At 37.1% G+C, this 14206-nt stretch overlaps 1 protein-coding gene across 2 annotated transcripts in view; it reads left to right on the forward strand.

Annotated features, from left to right (window-relative positions):
• The window catches only part of LOC106070481 (uncharacterized), a 48666-nt gene that overhangs the window by 23999 nt on the left and 10461 nt on the right, over nucleotides 1-14206 (forward strand). For both annotated transcript variants that reach the window (XM_056035344.1, XM_056035352.1), the window contains exons 4-12: nucleotides 4576-4647; nucleotides 4781-4852; nucleotides 5076-5147; nucleotides 5261-5424; nucleotides 11734-12038; nucleotides 12253-12501; nucleotides 13053-13211; nucleotides 13508-13602; nucleotides 13955-14156. In XM_056035344.1, the coding sequence (XP_055891319.1) occupies nucleotides 4576-4647; nucleotides 4781-4852; nucleotides 5076-5147; nucleotides 5261-5424; nucleotides 11734-12038; nucleotides 12253-12501; nucleotides 13053-13211; nucleotides 13508-13602; nucleotides 13955-14156 (1390 nt within the window). The remainder of the gene's footprint in view (nucleotides 1-4575; nucleotides 4648-4780; nucleotides 4853-5075; nucleotides 5148-5260; nucleotides 5425-11733; nucleotides 12039-12252; nucleotides 12502-13052; nucleotides 13212-13507; nucleotides 13603-13954; nucleotides 14157-14206) is intronic.

A 14206-nucleotide genomic window follows, 5' to 3' on the forward strand; every position in this document is an offset into this window, starting at 1 on the left:
TCGAGCTGAAACTAAGTTCCTTGTAGCATAAAAGGAAGCGGGCAGTGTGTAGAAGCTTGTTTTTGTCCTCAATACCCCCCCCTTCTCCCCACCGCTCTCTCACCATTATCTCCTATCGTGCAAGATCTACCTTTTCCTCGTCTTCTCTGCAGTGGCGGCATCATGAAATTCTGCCTGAAACGTCTCATGTACTATCTTATTGGAGAGTGACCTACTCTGAACTGTGCCTACAAAGCTCTTTTCTCTTTTCGGACCGAATTGTTTCCTGTCTTTTCAACCGTTGATTTTGTCCCTAGCCTCTTGAACCAGGATCTAACTGTAAATGAACTATACTATTGATCAGTCTTTCTTATTCTGGGTATCCCGGATTGAAGGAACTCTAAGAGGGGTTCAGTTACTTGAAGCATCGTTGCATTTCTTGTCTTTTTTTCTCTGCTGATCTGTTCTCTCTCAGAATGTTGGACCTTAGCATGCTGTTTAAGGAAAAAAGTCGATTCCATTGGTACTTTGGGAGAAAAGTATTGATACACACAGAAGTAGTTCGTGATCAATTAGGTGAGGCAGTGATGAGCTAGACCTTAATTAACTCACTGGTATGCTTTTAAACCGAGCACGCCTTCCTTTTTGTGTGTTCGCTTATGAAAAGTGGGGCGGTGGTATGAAGACAACTCACTATTCAGGTGGAATCACTGCATCAAGCGATGTCATGAGCATAGACTTTGAGCTCACGAATTTCTCATTGTATACGCTGTATTTAAAAAAATAAACTACATCTTTCTTGGGTGGTAAAAGTCATTGACAGATTTATGAAAGATTTAAGTCACTGAATGGTATATGTTGTTTGATTGGTTAAAAATGGTCTCCAGTCAAAGGCACTATGGTTCTAAATAGAAGGTCGCTGAGATCATTGGGCCAAACAACTTTGTGTGTTTGTATGTGTGTTAAAAAACGAGATCTCTAACTGGAAGAAACATAGGATACACTCCCTGGCAGTACTGGGACCGTTACATCTCTTTCATTGCAAACTTATGTTTCAACGTGAAGAAACTTAAAAATCTCAACCAGCTTGACTAAACCGGATGTTGTTGTTTGAATAGATTTGCATTTCTAGTGCTGGGATGTCTTAGTACTTTTGTCTTATAGTCAACTCTTTTGTTTTTTTCAACTCCACCATTTCCCAACATTTTCTGCTAGAACGTACTTCCTTCTTTTTTCACCATTGACTTCTGAGAACCAAACAGTTTTTAGTCGCTCTGTCCGTATGTCTGTCCTTCGCATTTAGAGAAAAAAACAAAAAACAATAGCGCTATGAAAAATCCAATTTCGTCATATTTTCGAGGCTCAACGGCTATGTTTGGCCTTCTGTGAGCGAAGTATTTGGTTTTGAAAATAAAATATGCAAACCTTTATAAGTGCACCCATTTAGAAACAATGCTTAAAATACTTACACACAATTTATTATTTAAAGTATAGATTAGAATTACATTGTTTCAAAAGTAAAGATAATGTCAACTCTCTATTCTCTGGTAGTTTCTTGTGTTCTAGCTAGTAATGGTTTACGTTTAGTTTTGTTATGAAAACTTGAAGAGTTTACGTTGTATGGACACATTGATATCCATAGTTTAAAACAAAATGTTCTGGGAAGTGGTTCATTTGAGTTTTCACACCAAGAATTGTTCTCTCTTAACAATGTTGACACTGTCGGGGCAGGCGACTCTCAGGATCTAGTGCATTGGATGTCAGAGATCACAATAATGTTTGAAGTGAACTGTTTGCTGTATGATTTTTGTGTGTGTAAAAAGCTTATATCAACTCGCCCTGCCTCTGGTTAAAAAAATGTATACTCGTAAGTTCTCCCACACCCAATCTCGGATCAAGTTAAAATTTTGCACAATTATTTCTTGTACTTAAAAAACAATAACCCATTTAAAAAATAACCCAATTAATCAATCAACTATTGGTAATTACTTATTTTGTTTGTTGTTGAACAAGGGAAAGAAATATTACTTGATAGATGTGTTGGTATAAGTTGAATTAGTCCCCTTGAGGAGGCTTGAGCCATGAGTGAACAAGTATTTTTTTTTTATGCATTTAAAAAGCGATCACGGTAACATTCACACAGATAACATCTTCTTTCCCCTCCCCCTTTTGTTTCCAACTGGTCCAGACAAGTGTTAATATCATAGTGCGTTGAGAAAACCAAAGCATGAAATTTCTCTTAACAAAAACAATTGGTAAAAATATTTCTAATCGCACAGATTTATTAGTGTTAGTCTAGATCTATTACTAATTTTATTACATGACTGATCCAAACTAATTGAAACAATTACTCTTAATATAAGCTTTGTTTTTTTTTTAAGAAGTGTTTTTTTTTTTAAATATATTTTTGTTGTTTTATTGATAGTTGGCAGTTCATAGCTTCTTATATCCCCACTTGAAATTTTTCTTTACATTTTATTAACCTAAAGGTACGCTTAGTTTTTCTTTTCATTAATAATCACTACCATAGAAGGTCATTGGTGACATATACTTCTGTATAACAATTAATACTATAGAAGGTCACTGTTGTTATATATTCTGTATAACAATTACTATTATAGAAGGTCACTGTTGTTATATATTCTGTATAACAATTACTATTATAGAAGGTCGCTGTCCAAAATAAAAACACGAAACATTTATGCTTCAAATATCAAAATCTGCCTTTTACATGCATTGATTACCAAATAGCGGACCCACAGGGGTCGCTTACAAGATGGTGTAAAAATTACAAACCACCTTTATTATCATAGTGATATTGATCTCAGAATTATCTAGCATCCATTGACTGTCCACACGAAGTTGCTGTTTACATTTGTTTTCTGTACTGTAATTCACTATTGGTTTTGTGTTGTCTGTCCGTCTGTCTGTATTTGCTCAACCGAAACCGTTACTTTTGGCCATTAAAGGGCGAACCCTTTTGTGTCGAGATGTTACACAAGGGAAATACACTGTTTTGTGGCATTATGTATCTACAGTTTTGGGAATCAATCTGTTCCATCTGCCTGTCTGCATGTCAAACACTGCTCATGTTGGTTGTATTCAGGCAATCATCGCAGCAGTAATAATGAAACTTGAGACCATGAAGATGCAATGCAGGGAATATAAAAACGAAAAGTGAAATTGAAATCTGATTTTACAATCATGTTCGTTGTGCAAAAAAAAATATCGAAACCTGACTCTGTACCTGCTGTGTTCAACAGAGCCACAGGGGCATAAACTTCTCCCTCGCTCTCTCCCTCTCTCTCTCTCTCTCTTCCCCTTCCTCTATTTTTTCTTTTCAACTGATATAGTTCGGTCAAATTGTTGTTTCCTCCAGTACGGTGTCACCTGAGAACAACAACAACAATGTACTAGCATTGTTTTTGAATGACATTATGCCCCAATAGTCTTGACCTTGTGGTGGATATTAGTTGAGTATATATACACACACACACTTGCAAATCATTTATATGACACACGCATTTATAAGCAAATGTACATTACATCTCTCCCCCCCCCCCCCTCTCGTGATGCTTTCGTGATGTGTGTTTGTGTTCTGAAAACTATTTGAGTTGATAGTGTGATCACAAACAAAACTGGTCTCTCTTCCTTTGAATGTCGAGTGTAAAATTGACTCTGCCAATTCTGTTGTGTGTCAGCGTGCATTCAGTTCATTATATAACAATAGTTCCTGGGTGGAATGGTAGGAGCAGATGTTGAGACTTGGGACCAACATTGTGGACTGTTGATTGACAGGACAAAGTAACCTGCTAGTAAGTCCTGCAGCTTCTCCACGGGAAGGGGGGGGGTAGAGCTTACCTCCCCTGCTGACTTGTCTTAGTAACTGGCTGGTGATAGAAGAATTTATCCTTATGTTGTAATGTGTAAGACAATATCCATTACCATAGGACATCTGCACCATAGAAACAGAAGACACCAGGCTTTTCCAACAGAAGGGAACACAGATGTATAATTGTAAACTTTACTCCTTTTTTTTCTTTATTACGATATTGATTTTTTTTTAAATCCAGTTCCTTCCTTATTTTTAAATGAGTTTTGGTAATTCTTTTGATCTTTTTTTTTTTTTTTGGGGGGGGGGTTGTTTTCCTCTCATCTGTTGTTTTAATGAAGAATGTTTTCCTCTCCTTTATGGGTTTATCAACTCTTCAGAGTCAATCCAAATGAATATAAATTTACACACAGACATAATATGAAAGAAATGTTTTTTTATGACTTGTCTCCTCCTTATTTCAATTGGAAGTTATCATCCCTTACTTTTCCCCCCACAATTTGTAGTATTTCAAAACCACTTTTAGTAATCCATCCTTTTACTGATACAAAAAATGTATAGGCTATTTATGTAGCCAAAAAAAGTATTTTGTGTAACCCAATGGCTTTTATCCAATGTATTAAGTTAGTCAAATGAAAGGAACTAAAATCTGTAGGAGGCCAAACTAAAATTGAGATGAAAGTCTAAACATTTCTCACCAGTAAAGCTGCAAGACACTGTAAGTACCTTTGTAACCTATAGTTCTGTCATTTTTCTCTTTTCAGAAACTTAAGCAGTAACCATATAACCTACATAGAACATGGAGCATTTGATGGATTGCAAAGTCTTAAAAAATTGTAAGTTTAGGAAATATGGTAGTATATATTTGATTTGATGTATGAAGTTATGATTAAAAAAAAATGTTTACTGTGTGAAATGTCAGCCCATGAAACAGGATAGACACAACATACTTTTTTTTTTTATCTGTAGGGATTTATCCAACAATGCAATTGGAGCTCTCAACAGTCACATGTTCACTGGGTTACCAAAGCTGGAGAAACTGTAAGCTCTTTTCAATTGGTTTTTGAATGTTTAAAAAGAATATTTTTTTTCTGATCACTTGTGGTGTTCACTGATATTTAAAAATCTATTGTAAATATAGAATTTATAAAATTTCATTTACAAATAAACTACAGTTACCCTTTTCTTATTTTGAATTTATCATTATTTTTTTTTATTGTAAGAAAAACGAAATTTAAAAAAACTTGTATTTGTCTATTGTCAGATTTTTGTCATCAAATAGAATTTCGGTTATACCTGATGGAACATTCAGTGATCTCAGGTCAATGAAACGGATGTAAGATATTTATTCTTTTTAAAAATTGCTATTGATTGTTGCCCTATCTTTCTCAATAAAAAAGACAATGTGATCTCTAACTTTTTGTTTCATACTATTTTGTCCTGTTAAAGTGAGTTCAGTTCAGAATTTCTTCGATGTGATTGTAATCTGAAATGGATTCTTAAGTGGGCAAAACAGCAACATGTACGCATTCCAGGCTCGACTGTGTGTGCTCTTCCAGTTGAAATGAGAGGACGTCCTTTATCCAGGTTAAAACAGGGAGACCTGCACTGCGGTAAATAATAATCTTACTAGTTAATTAGTGAAACTGTTAACATTTATGGTCATCAATGGAAAATGGTGCTCACATTTTATGGCAGATGCCATAGAGCAGGGGTGAGCAACCTTTTTTGTATCGAGGGCTGCATTTCTTTAAATTCGGGAATGGCCGGCCGCATATGTATATACAACTTAGAAAGATACTCTAGCTAGCTGTGTAAAATGTATTTTAATTCGTATTTACATTGTATTACATTCATATTTCTTTTTTTACACACTCCATGTAAAAGAATTACAACAAGAGTTAGCAAATTTTGAAACCAATTTTACGATTTTTGATTTAAATTGCAGCCGTCTTTTATATTACAATATCCCCACAAATATACTGTTACGTATTTCTGAGTTTTCTGGCTAGATGTATTAGTTGGCACACAAATAAAAACACAGCAAAGAACTTGACGACTAAACTTTCAGTTTCGTATAACTTTAATGACTATTAACTCTAACAATTCGTTACTGCAACATGTAGCGTAGAAGACTGTACAATATCTGTCAGTTTACAGTTAGCTATACTTCGCTGCAATTCATCTCTTCACTTCGTTGCAATTCATCTCTTCTCAACTTTCCTCGAGCCGTATTCCACAAAACAGACCAACGACACACTTCCCAGTGTCGCTCCAGGTCTCCCAAAGCTGAACCAAGTCGTCCTCAAGTCTATCGAATCAGAGCCGCACACGTCTTACATCGACTGTATCGACTGTAACGGCTCAAGTCCACTGTAGTTCACTGTATAGACTTTAACGACAGTAGTCCACTCCAGTTAACTCTACCCTAGTTAACTTGCATCGAGTCGTACACATTTCTCTTCCACTAGGGCCGCACACGTCTTACATCGTCTGTATCGACTGTAACGGCTCGCTCACGACTCCATACGACTGACTTTCACATTAACTCTCTGGCTTATATAGAGTCCCTAATCACTTGTCCAAAGTTGCACAAACACTCCTAGTATCCTCTGGAATAACATGTCAGGAAACGTCACATCCTGTCTTTATTTATACACGTAGATTCCAGAAAACACTCGCTGCAGTGTCATCAAGTCGGGGTCACACGTAGTGACCTTTATCTGTCACTGTTCATTAGTAACTGTCCCCCTACTTAGATCTGTTCGTCCCCTGGAACAACACGTGTGGACACGTCACATCCTGTCTTTGTTTGTACATGTAGATTCCAGGGAACACAAGCTGCTGTGTCATCTCGCCGGGGTCATACGTTGACCTCTACCTATCACTGTTCATTTGTAACACTGCCCCCTTCTTAGATCTGTTCGTCCCGAACAGATTCTACTTCATCACGATACTGATGAAATCGATCGACGATCAAGTAGGAAGCTTTGGTGGTTGCCCCCTTCTCAGAGATGTTCTTTCAATCTGGCAGTTGTCCATCTTCTTTCCATAGAAGAATGGGAGCCAAATCCTCATTTTTCAGCAGTTCCTCACAAATGTTTTCATCAATCTTGGTATGGAAACATCGACCTTCAGATGACGACATTGGGCACTCTTGTCGAGAAAATTCATCAGCATTCTAACGAGTTCGTGCTTCACTGGCTAAGTTTTACATTTTCAAGCATCTTTTTACAGATGGGTTAGGGCTTTTTCCAGAGCTTCTTCAGAGATGACCAGGTTCATTACAGTACAGCAATATTCACATGTTCTTCTTACAACAGCAACTGACTTTGGGTTTGTACGATGCCTGTTGGGTTGATCTTCTCGCACAGTTTTATTTGTACAGTTCTATCTCAGATGGTTACTCACTTCACAGTTCTGGCATCTTAAACTAGTTCTGTCCTTCTTGCTTCTGACTTGATTAGCGTTCTTCTAAAACCTCTGTTATACTTCATCAACCTATTCTCATGAGGAATGTTCTTAGATTATTCATTAGTGTCTTCACACTTTCAACTGATTCGTAAGGCTTTCTTCTTTGGTCTGATGCTTCCGGACAGAATCTTTCTAAAAACATGGGCTGTGGAGTTTCATCAGTGCAGGTGGGGGTCTATCAGTGGGAGAAGTGGTGGGCTTGTTTTCTAACAACATGGGCTATGGAGTTTCATAAATGCAGGTGGGGGTCTATCAGTGGGAGAAGGGGTGGGTTTGTATCTTGATCTTGTTGGAGCCATCCACGTTGCACTCTGCATATGTCGCTTTCTCCGCCTCCTCAATTTGATATTTCTTTGGTTGCGTTGATGTCGTTGTCGTTGTCTTGCTTTCCTGTCGATCAATGCTGATGGCAGCGACTTAGCACATAAGAAGGCATTGTATTTCATAGCTGTAGTCATCAAGACTGTTGATCTAACAAGTTGCTTCAGCATTATTCTTCGATGGGTGCTTTGCGAATGAGCTGCAAGTCCACTTAAAGGCAAGTTGTCAAACACGTCATCACCTTCATCCGAGTCTGGAGGACTCGACTGTGGGGCAGGTTGATAACATTCAACGTGCAAAGGTCCATCAACTTCAGCATCAGTTTCTATTATAATTCCTTGACTATCACCAGGGCTTCTCACGCCTACCTTGATAGCTGTACAAGCTTCTGTTAAGTCTAGAGCTTGTTGATGTATTTCTTGGCATTCACAGTCTTCTTGCATAGCTACGTAGGTACAGTTCTTGTCAAACGCATGAGTGCAGTAATCAAGCCTCGAGTTCCTCTCGTAGACACTAGCAGATAGAAGACAGAAGTCTTTAAGGCCCACAGCAACAGGCTGGGACTCATACCCAACGTTGTCTTGATCTGTTTGGCTGGTTGAGGTACTCATATCAGGTTTATCTGTAGCTAAAGCTTCGGTCAAACTATAGGTCTCTTCTGTTGTTTCTTCAGCGGTCTCATTCTGTTTTTCGTTGAAATAGTAACAGCTACCGTCTCTTTTCATTTCTTGTGGGCCATATTCGTTTGGTTTGCTATCACAGTCACAGACAGCACAACCATCACCAGCATCCCTATCGTAATTGTCTGCATCGCCACATTTTTGGTTGGACAATTGTTCGCTGTTCATCAATGGTGTAGCTCTTTCATCTGTCGACTCAATCTGATAATGTTGGGTGTTCAGCAGCTCGTTAATCATGATTCTAGTTTGATCTTTTATCGTATCTGTTTGTTCTTCTGTCTTGTTGGGCGTGGTAGCTATTTGTTCATTTTCATTCATGGCTTTGATCAAATGGTTAAATGAAGAAAATCTGGTGTTGATTTCTGATTCTATCTCCTTAATGCTCTCTTTCACCGAGTTCATTTTGTATTGCAAAGTTCTCAGGAGCTCCATCGTATTAGGTTTGATTTCAAATTGGCAAGTGTCCGGATTCTCATCTTCCTCCAACAGGGATTGTCTGAGACGTGCTGTTAGCGTTTCCTTATTTCCGTTAAGCTGTAGACCTCTTTCTCGAAGCTCTTGTCTAAGTTCTTTCATGTCAAGTTCATTAAGAAGTTTGGTGGAATACATTCTAGCCAGAAAGATCCCACTTCTGACACCAATTGTTACGTATTTCTGAGTTTTCTGGCTAGATGTATTAGTTGGCACACAAATAAAAACACAGCAAAGAACTTGACGACTAAACTTTCAGTTTCATATAACTTTAATGACTATTAACTCTAACAATTCGTTACTGCAACATGTAGCGTAGAAGACTGTACAATATCTGTCAGTTTACAGTTAGCTATACTTCGCTGCAATTCATCTCTTCACTTCGTTGCAATTCATCTCTTCTCAACTTTCCTCGAGCCGTATTCCACAAAACAGACCAACGACACACTTCCCAGTGTCGCTCCAGGTCTCCCAAAGCTGAACCAAGTCGTCCTCAAGTCTATCGAATCAGAGCCGCACACGTCTTACATCGACTGTATCGACTGTAACGGCTCAAGTCCACTGTAGTTCACTGTATAGACTTTAACGACAGTAGTCCACTCCAGTTAACTCTACCCTAGTTAACTTGCATCGAGTCGTACACATTTCTCTTCCACTAGGGCCGCACACGTCTTACATCGTCTGTATCAACTGTAACGGCTCGCTCACGACTCCATACGACTGACTTTCACATTAACTCTCTGGCTTATATAGAGTCCCTAATCGCTTGTCCAAAGTTGCACAAACACTCCTAGTATCCTCTGGAATAACATGTCAGGAAACGTCACATCCTGTCTTTATTTATACACGTAGATTCCAGAAAACACTCGCTGCAGTGTCATCAAGTCGGGGTCACACGTAGTGACCTTTATCTGTCACTGTTCATTAGTAACTGTCCCCCTACTTAGATCTGTTCGTCCCCTGGAACAACACGTGTGGACACGTCACATCCTGTCTTTGTTTGTACATGTAGATTCCAGGGAACACAAGCTGCTGTGTCATCTCGCCGGGGTCATACGTTGACCTCTACCTATCACTGTTCATTTGTAACAATACAGTTGTACTTAATGTGCAGTATTTTACTTTTTACATTCGTGCATAATGTTCCGGAACTGTGGAACTAGCTTACTTGTTGTTAACCTTGTGACTGCTGTCAAATTAGAGTCAGTCAAAATCGACCAATAATCATACTTGTTTCCACAAAAAAATGCTTGATCACTGAATGAGACAATATATGTTCCGGAAGTTAAATGTCTGGACGAGCGAAATTTGCCCTTGCGGAGCATCACCAGAGATTGCTGACCATGTCCTTCAATGGTGCATACTAAATCAAGAGACCCGAACACGACTCTGGCCCCAAATCCTCTTATAGAATCAAAACTATTCTGTGAACTGCCTATTCTGGAAACCACTGCGCGGTTCATCTCAGATATAGAATTACTGATCTGAACCCTCCAACATGTAACCCAAATAGTGTGAACAGCAGCAAAGTTTTTTTTAAGTGTGGAATTACAGCTTCTGGCACCCATAAGACTCTCGTGGAAGTACTGACTGAAACTTCTCTTTGATTGGAGTTATTGCCTCTGGAGTAGAATCAGCTTTTGCACTAAATGGTGAGCTGATGGTATTGAAAACTTTTTCTTGACGTCTTATAATTTGATTTTATAAATTACACAATTAAGGAATCTAAATAATTCTTGTACTTTTAATTATCTCACTAGAAATGGTTTCACCTTTCAATGACAAAACCTGTTTTCTTTTGCTTGCTTGTAGAAATGGGAAAGCCTTGTTTGAAAAGATTTAACATGCATTTACATTTCATATGCAAAAGGCCCATTGCGATAGCAATTATGAAACACATGAAATATGTCTTCCACTCTTCATTAGAAATATTGGTAACAAAGTTACAGTCAATGTCCTTCAAGTAACATAACAATTTCTTCCTTGAGATTTTATATTGTTCTCATTTGCCTTGCCCATGCGAAGATAGCGGATACAATGGATTATTTTGTTCATAAATCAAAACTACCTGTGGTTATCACCTATTGTCTCTGTTTAGTTTGATTAGTAAGTTCTGCTGATCTATTTTTGAAATTTTATACAGCTTTGTGCAAACTTTCCTGTTTAGAGTTTATGGTTGGGATATTTTTTTTTTATAAAAAAAACAACAACAACAAAACTACTTTACACAGTCAAAGATCAAGTTCCATCAGTTGTTACACTTGCCATCTTGTTCCAAGCCTACCAACATTCAACACAGTACTTCATAGCATCGAATAAATACTGATCAGAGATTTTGTCTTCTATTGAGTGTATTGATGTATAGCCAATAAGCATATTCTTTGTTTACTTGAAACTTTTTTATAATGAGACAGTTTTAATAATTGATATGGATATTATTTTTAATACATTTGCATTTGTATATGTATATACTGTGGGCACACCTGATTTCTGTAGGAGTCGGCGGGCCGCATAAAACATCCGGCGGGCCGAATGTGGCCCGTGGGTCGTAATTTGCCCACCCCTGCCATAGAGCAACAAAACAAGCCAATAAAAAAACAAAATTAAAACTTGAACATGTTGCTTCAATATGAACATTGTAAATGATTAAAAGATAGGTAAGTTTGGTTTCACTCAAACAAGCTGACCTACATCTTTACTACTGTTGCACATGTGTCGTCCTAAAAAGTGTCTAGGGGTTTATTCAATAGTAATAACAGTAAAAACAGCTAGTCTTTTTTCACACATGATAAGGACCAGCATCACATGTACTTTTTTGTCTCAATGAGAATTTTGGTGATGTATCACCCAAAGATGGGGATTAGGCTGGGGAAAATATTAAATATATGTTTATGTGTTTTATTTGATATGTAATTTTCAACATTGAAATAATTGTAAGATTTTATTGGATTATTTTATCTCCTTTTTTGTTTGTAGATCACAACCTACAGCTTCATATATTTGAAATTCGCCCCTCTGAAAGTCAGTTGGTTTTCATAGGAGATAAGCTTCCATTTGAGTGCCATGCATCAGTAACATCACAAGACAAAATGAATATATCCTGGTATCGTGGGGACCGAATAGTGACCTCTAATAAAACCCTGGGTATCTATGTGAATACCTCACACAACCATGACCACACCATCACCAATCACAGGCTGGTAGTGGACAGCTTGGAACCATCTCATGCTGGAGATTGGAGCTGTGTTGTTTCATCAGATAAAGGAAATTTGACCAAGACAGTATGTATAGATTCCATATTCTTATTAATGTTGAAAGATGACTTACTAATTATGTAATGATTCTTATTCTTTTCATTTCCTTTTCCCCTTGAAAAATCTCATGTGGCTAAAGAGTCTAGTAGCAGAGTCACATTGGTACTGCCTGTTTCCTGCTTCTGATGTGTTTCTGTGATCCAGAACTAATAGTTGTTGTTTTTTTTTTGCATTTGCCTAGGTTCATGTTGAAGTAAGAGCTCCTGAAGTAGGTCTAGAATGCCCATTGGTAACTAATCGAACTTCTAAAGGTGTTTATGTGTGGCAAGAGTCTATGGCAGGTCTGACTGTAACTCAGCCTTGTCAGAGAGGAGACAAAGGAGCAGTGGCAACTCATAAATGTGAAGTTGATGGACGGTGGAGAAATTTGAATGTTTCTTCTTGCAGCTTTATTAAAAACATCACTCGTCGGCTATCCAAGTTTGCCAAGGTAGGAACAAAGTTGTAACAGCTAAATTCTTCATCTTTGTTCAGTCATTCTGAATTTTTTTTTCCTGCTAAGTGTGGGTCTCTAAAATGTAGGGTCTATGTAGTAAAACAAACATTGAGAAAGAAAATCTGAGAATGTATAGTAAGTATCAAAAGTCCAGTTCTTTTCAAGAAGACTTAGCAGCCAGTGAATGTAAAGGATGGAACCAAAACTGATTTCCATTTAAGTTAGGTGTCTTAATGATGCCTTTAATCAATACCAATCCTGGTCACCATCTAGAGTTGAACTCAAAAACCTCATTTCAGCAAACCACTTACCTCAAAATGTGTTGATTAAAGATCGTGAAAGATGGTTTGTTCAGCTGGTTCAAAAAAACATTACATTTTCCCCCCTAACAAACATCAAATAGAGATAACTTTACTAAAGAATGTTTTTGTTTATGTTGTTGCTTTATTTGTCTTTTATTTAGAGCATTTCATTTAACCATGACCATTGTTTTTGTAATTTGAAAATGCAGTAATTGGACTAAATTGAATTTATGTTTAATTTAGCTGGACATTGCTACCAGTGATATTACTACAGCTACAAATGGAATCAATAAAGCCTTAATGATGATTGATGACTCTAAAGAAGCTTTGGACTCCTTTGATGTGTTTTATTTGGCCAAAATTAGTTCCAATTTACTTTCTCATGCTGCATCTGACCCCATGGTTTGTATTTTGACACAAAAATTAAATATTAGTTTAAAACTTTAGTAAGTAAATAGAATGCTTAAAGATCTTTATAAACATTGCAAAAAAAACAACAAAAAACAAACATTTAAATATTTTTTCTTAATACATCAATGTAGTAGATTAAATTGTTCATGACAAATCTGTTGTTATAAGAATTATGCATTACAGTGCTTTGACCAGAAAATACTTTGTATGTTTCATTGCTACTCAAATGTTCGCATTTAAATTTGCTAAGCTAATTGATTTAAGGTAGACTGGGTCTGTCTCTCTAGGTGTCCAGTCTTGTGTTGAACATGGTCAGTAATGTGAGCATCCTCCCTTCAGAGGTTATTGACATGGCACAATTTGAAAGCAGGGCACCAGCAAGGTAAGATGAACTTTTCACATTTCCTTTGTCTCCTTATTTATCATGCATGGACTGTAAATCTATCTAGAGATTGTATAGGTTGCATAATTGAATATTGCAAACTATAAAGGGATGCCTTAATATAGGAACAAAAACACTTTTTGAATCATGAAATTTTTTTTAGCATTTAGTCTCATTTATTGTGTAACTTGACACTTCTAAAATAATTATTGTGTAACTTATTTCAGTATGGAAAATATTTCAAAACAAAACAAATTTGATCTATCTACAATCTTCTTTAGTTTAGTTAATGATGTAAATATCCATTCCATGCATAAAATCTAAATGTTAAATCTTTCATTTATTTGTTTAGAATGGTGAAAATGTTGGAACAGTTGAGTGACCAGGTGAAAATGAACACAGCTGTTGAATGGACCAAAGTTTCAGACAACATACTGGTTGTTGTATTTAATAGAAAACATGTCCTCCAGAATGGGCTGTCCTGTGGCCTTCAGCAGCCGTTGCATTATGGATTTACAAGTTCCAGCTTATTGTGTGGAAATGTTTCTTTTAGTGTAAGTTTAAAATATTTGATTTTCTCTTCTACTTATACTAAATATAATGT

Source organism: Biomphalaria glabrata, chromosome 1 (genome assembly GCF_947242115.1).
Source record: "Biomphalaria glabrata chromosome 1, xgBioGlab47.1, whole genome shotgun sequence".
Classification (NCBI taxonomy): domain Eukaryota; kingdom Metazoa; phylum Mollusca; class Gastropoda; family Planorbidae; genus Biomphalaria; species Biomphalaria glabrata.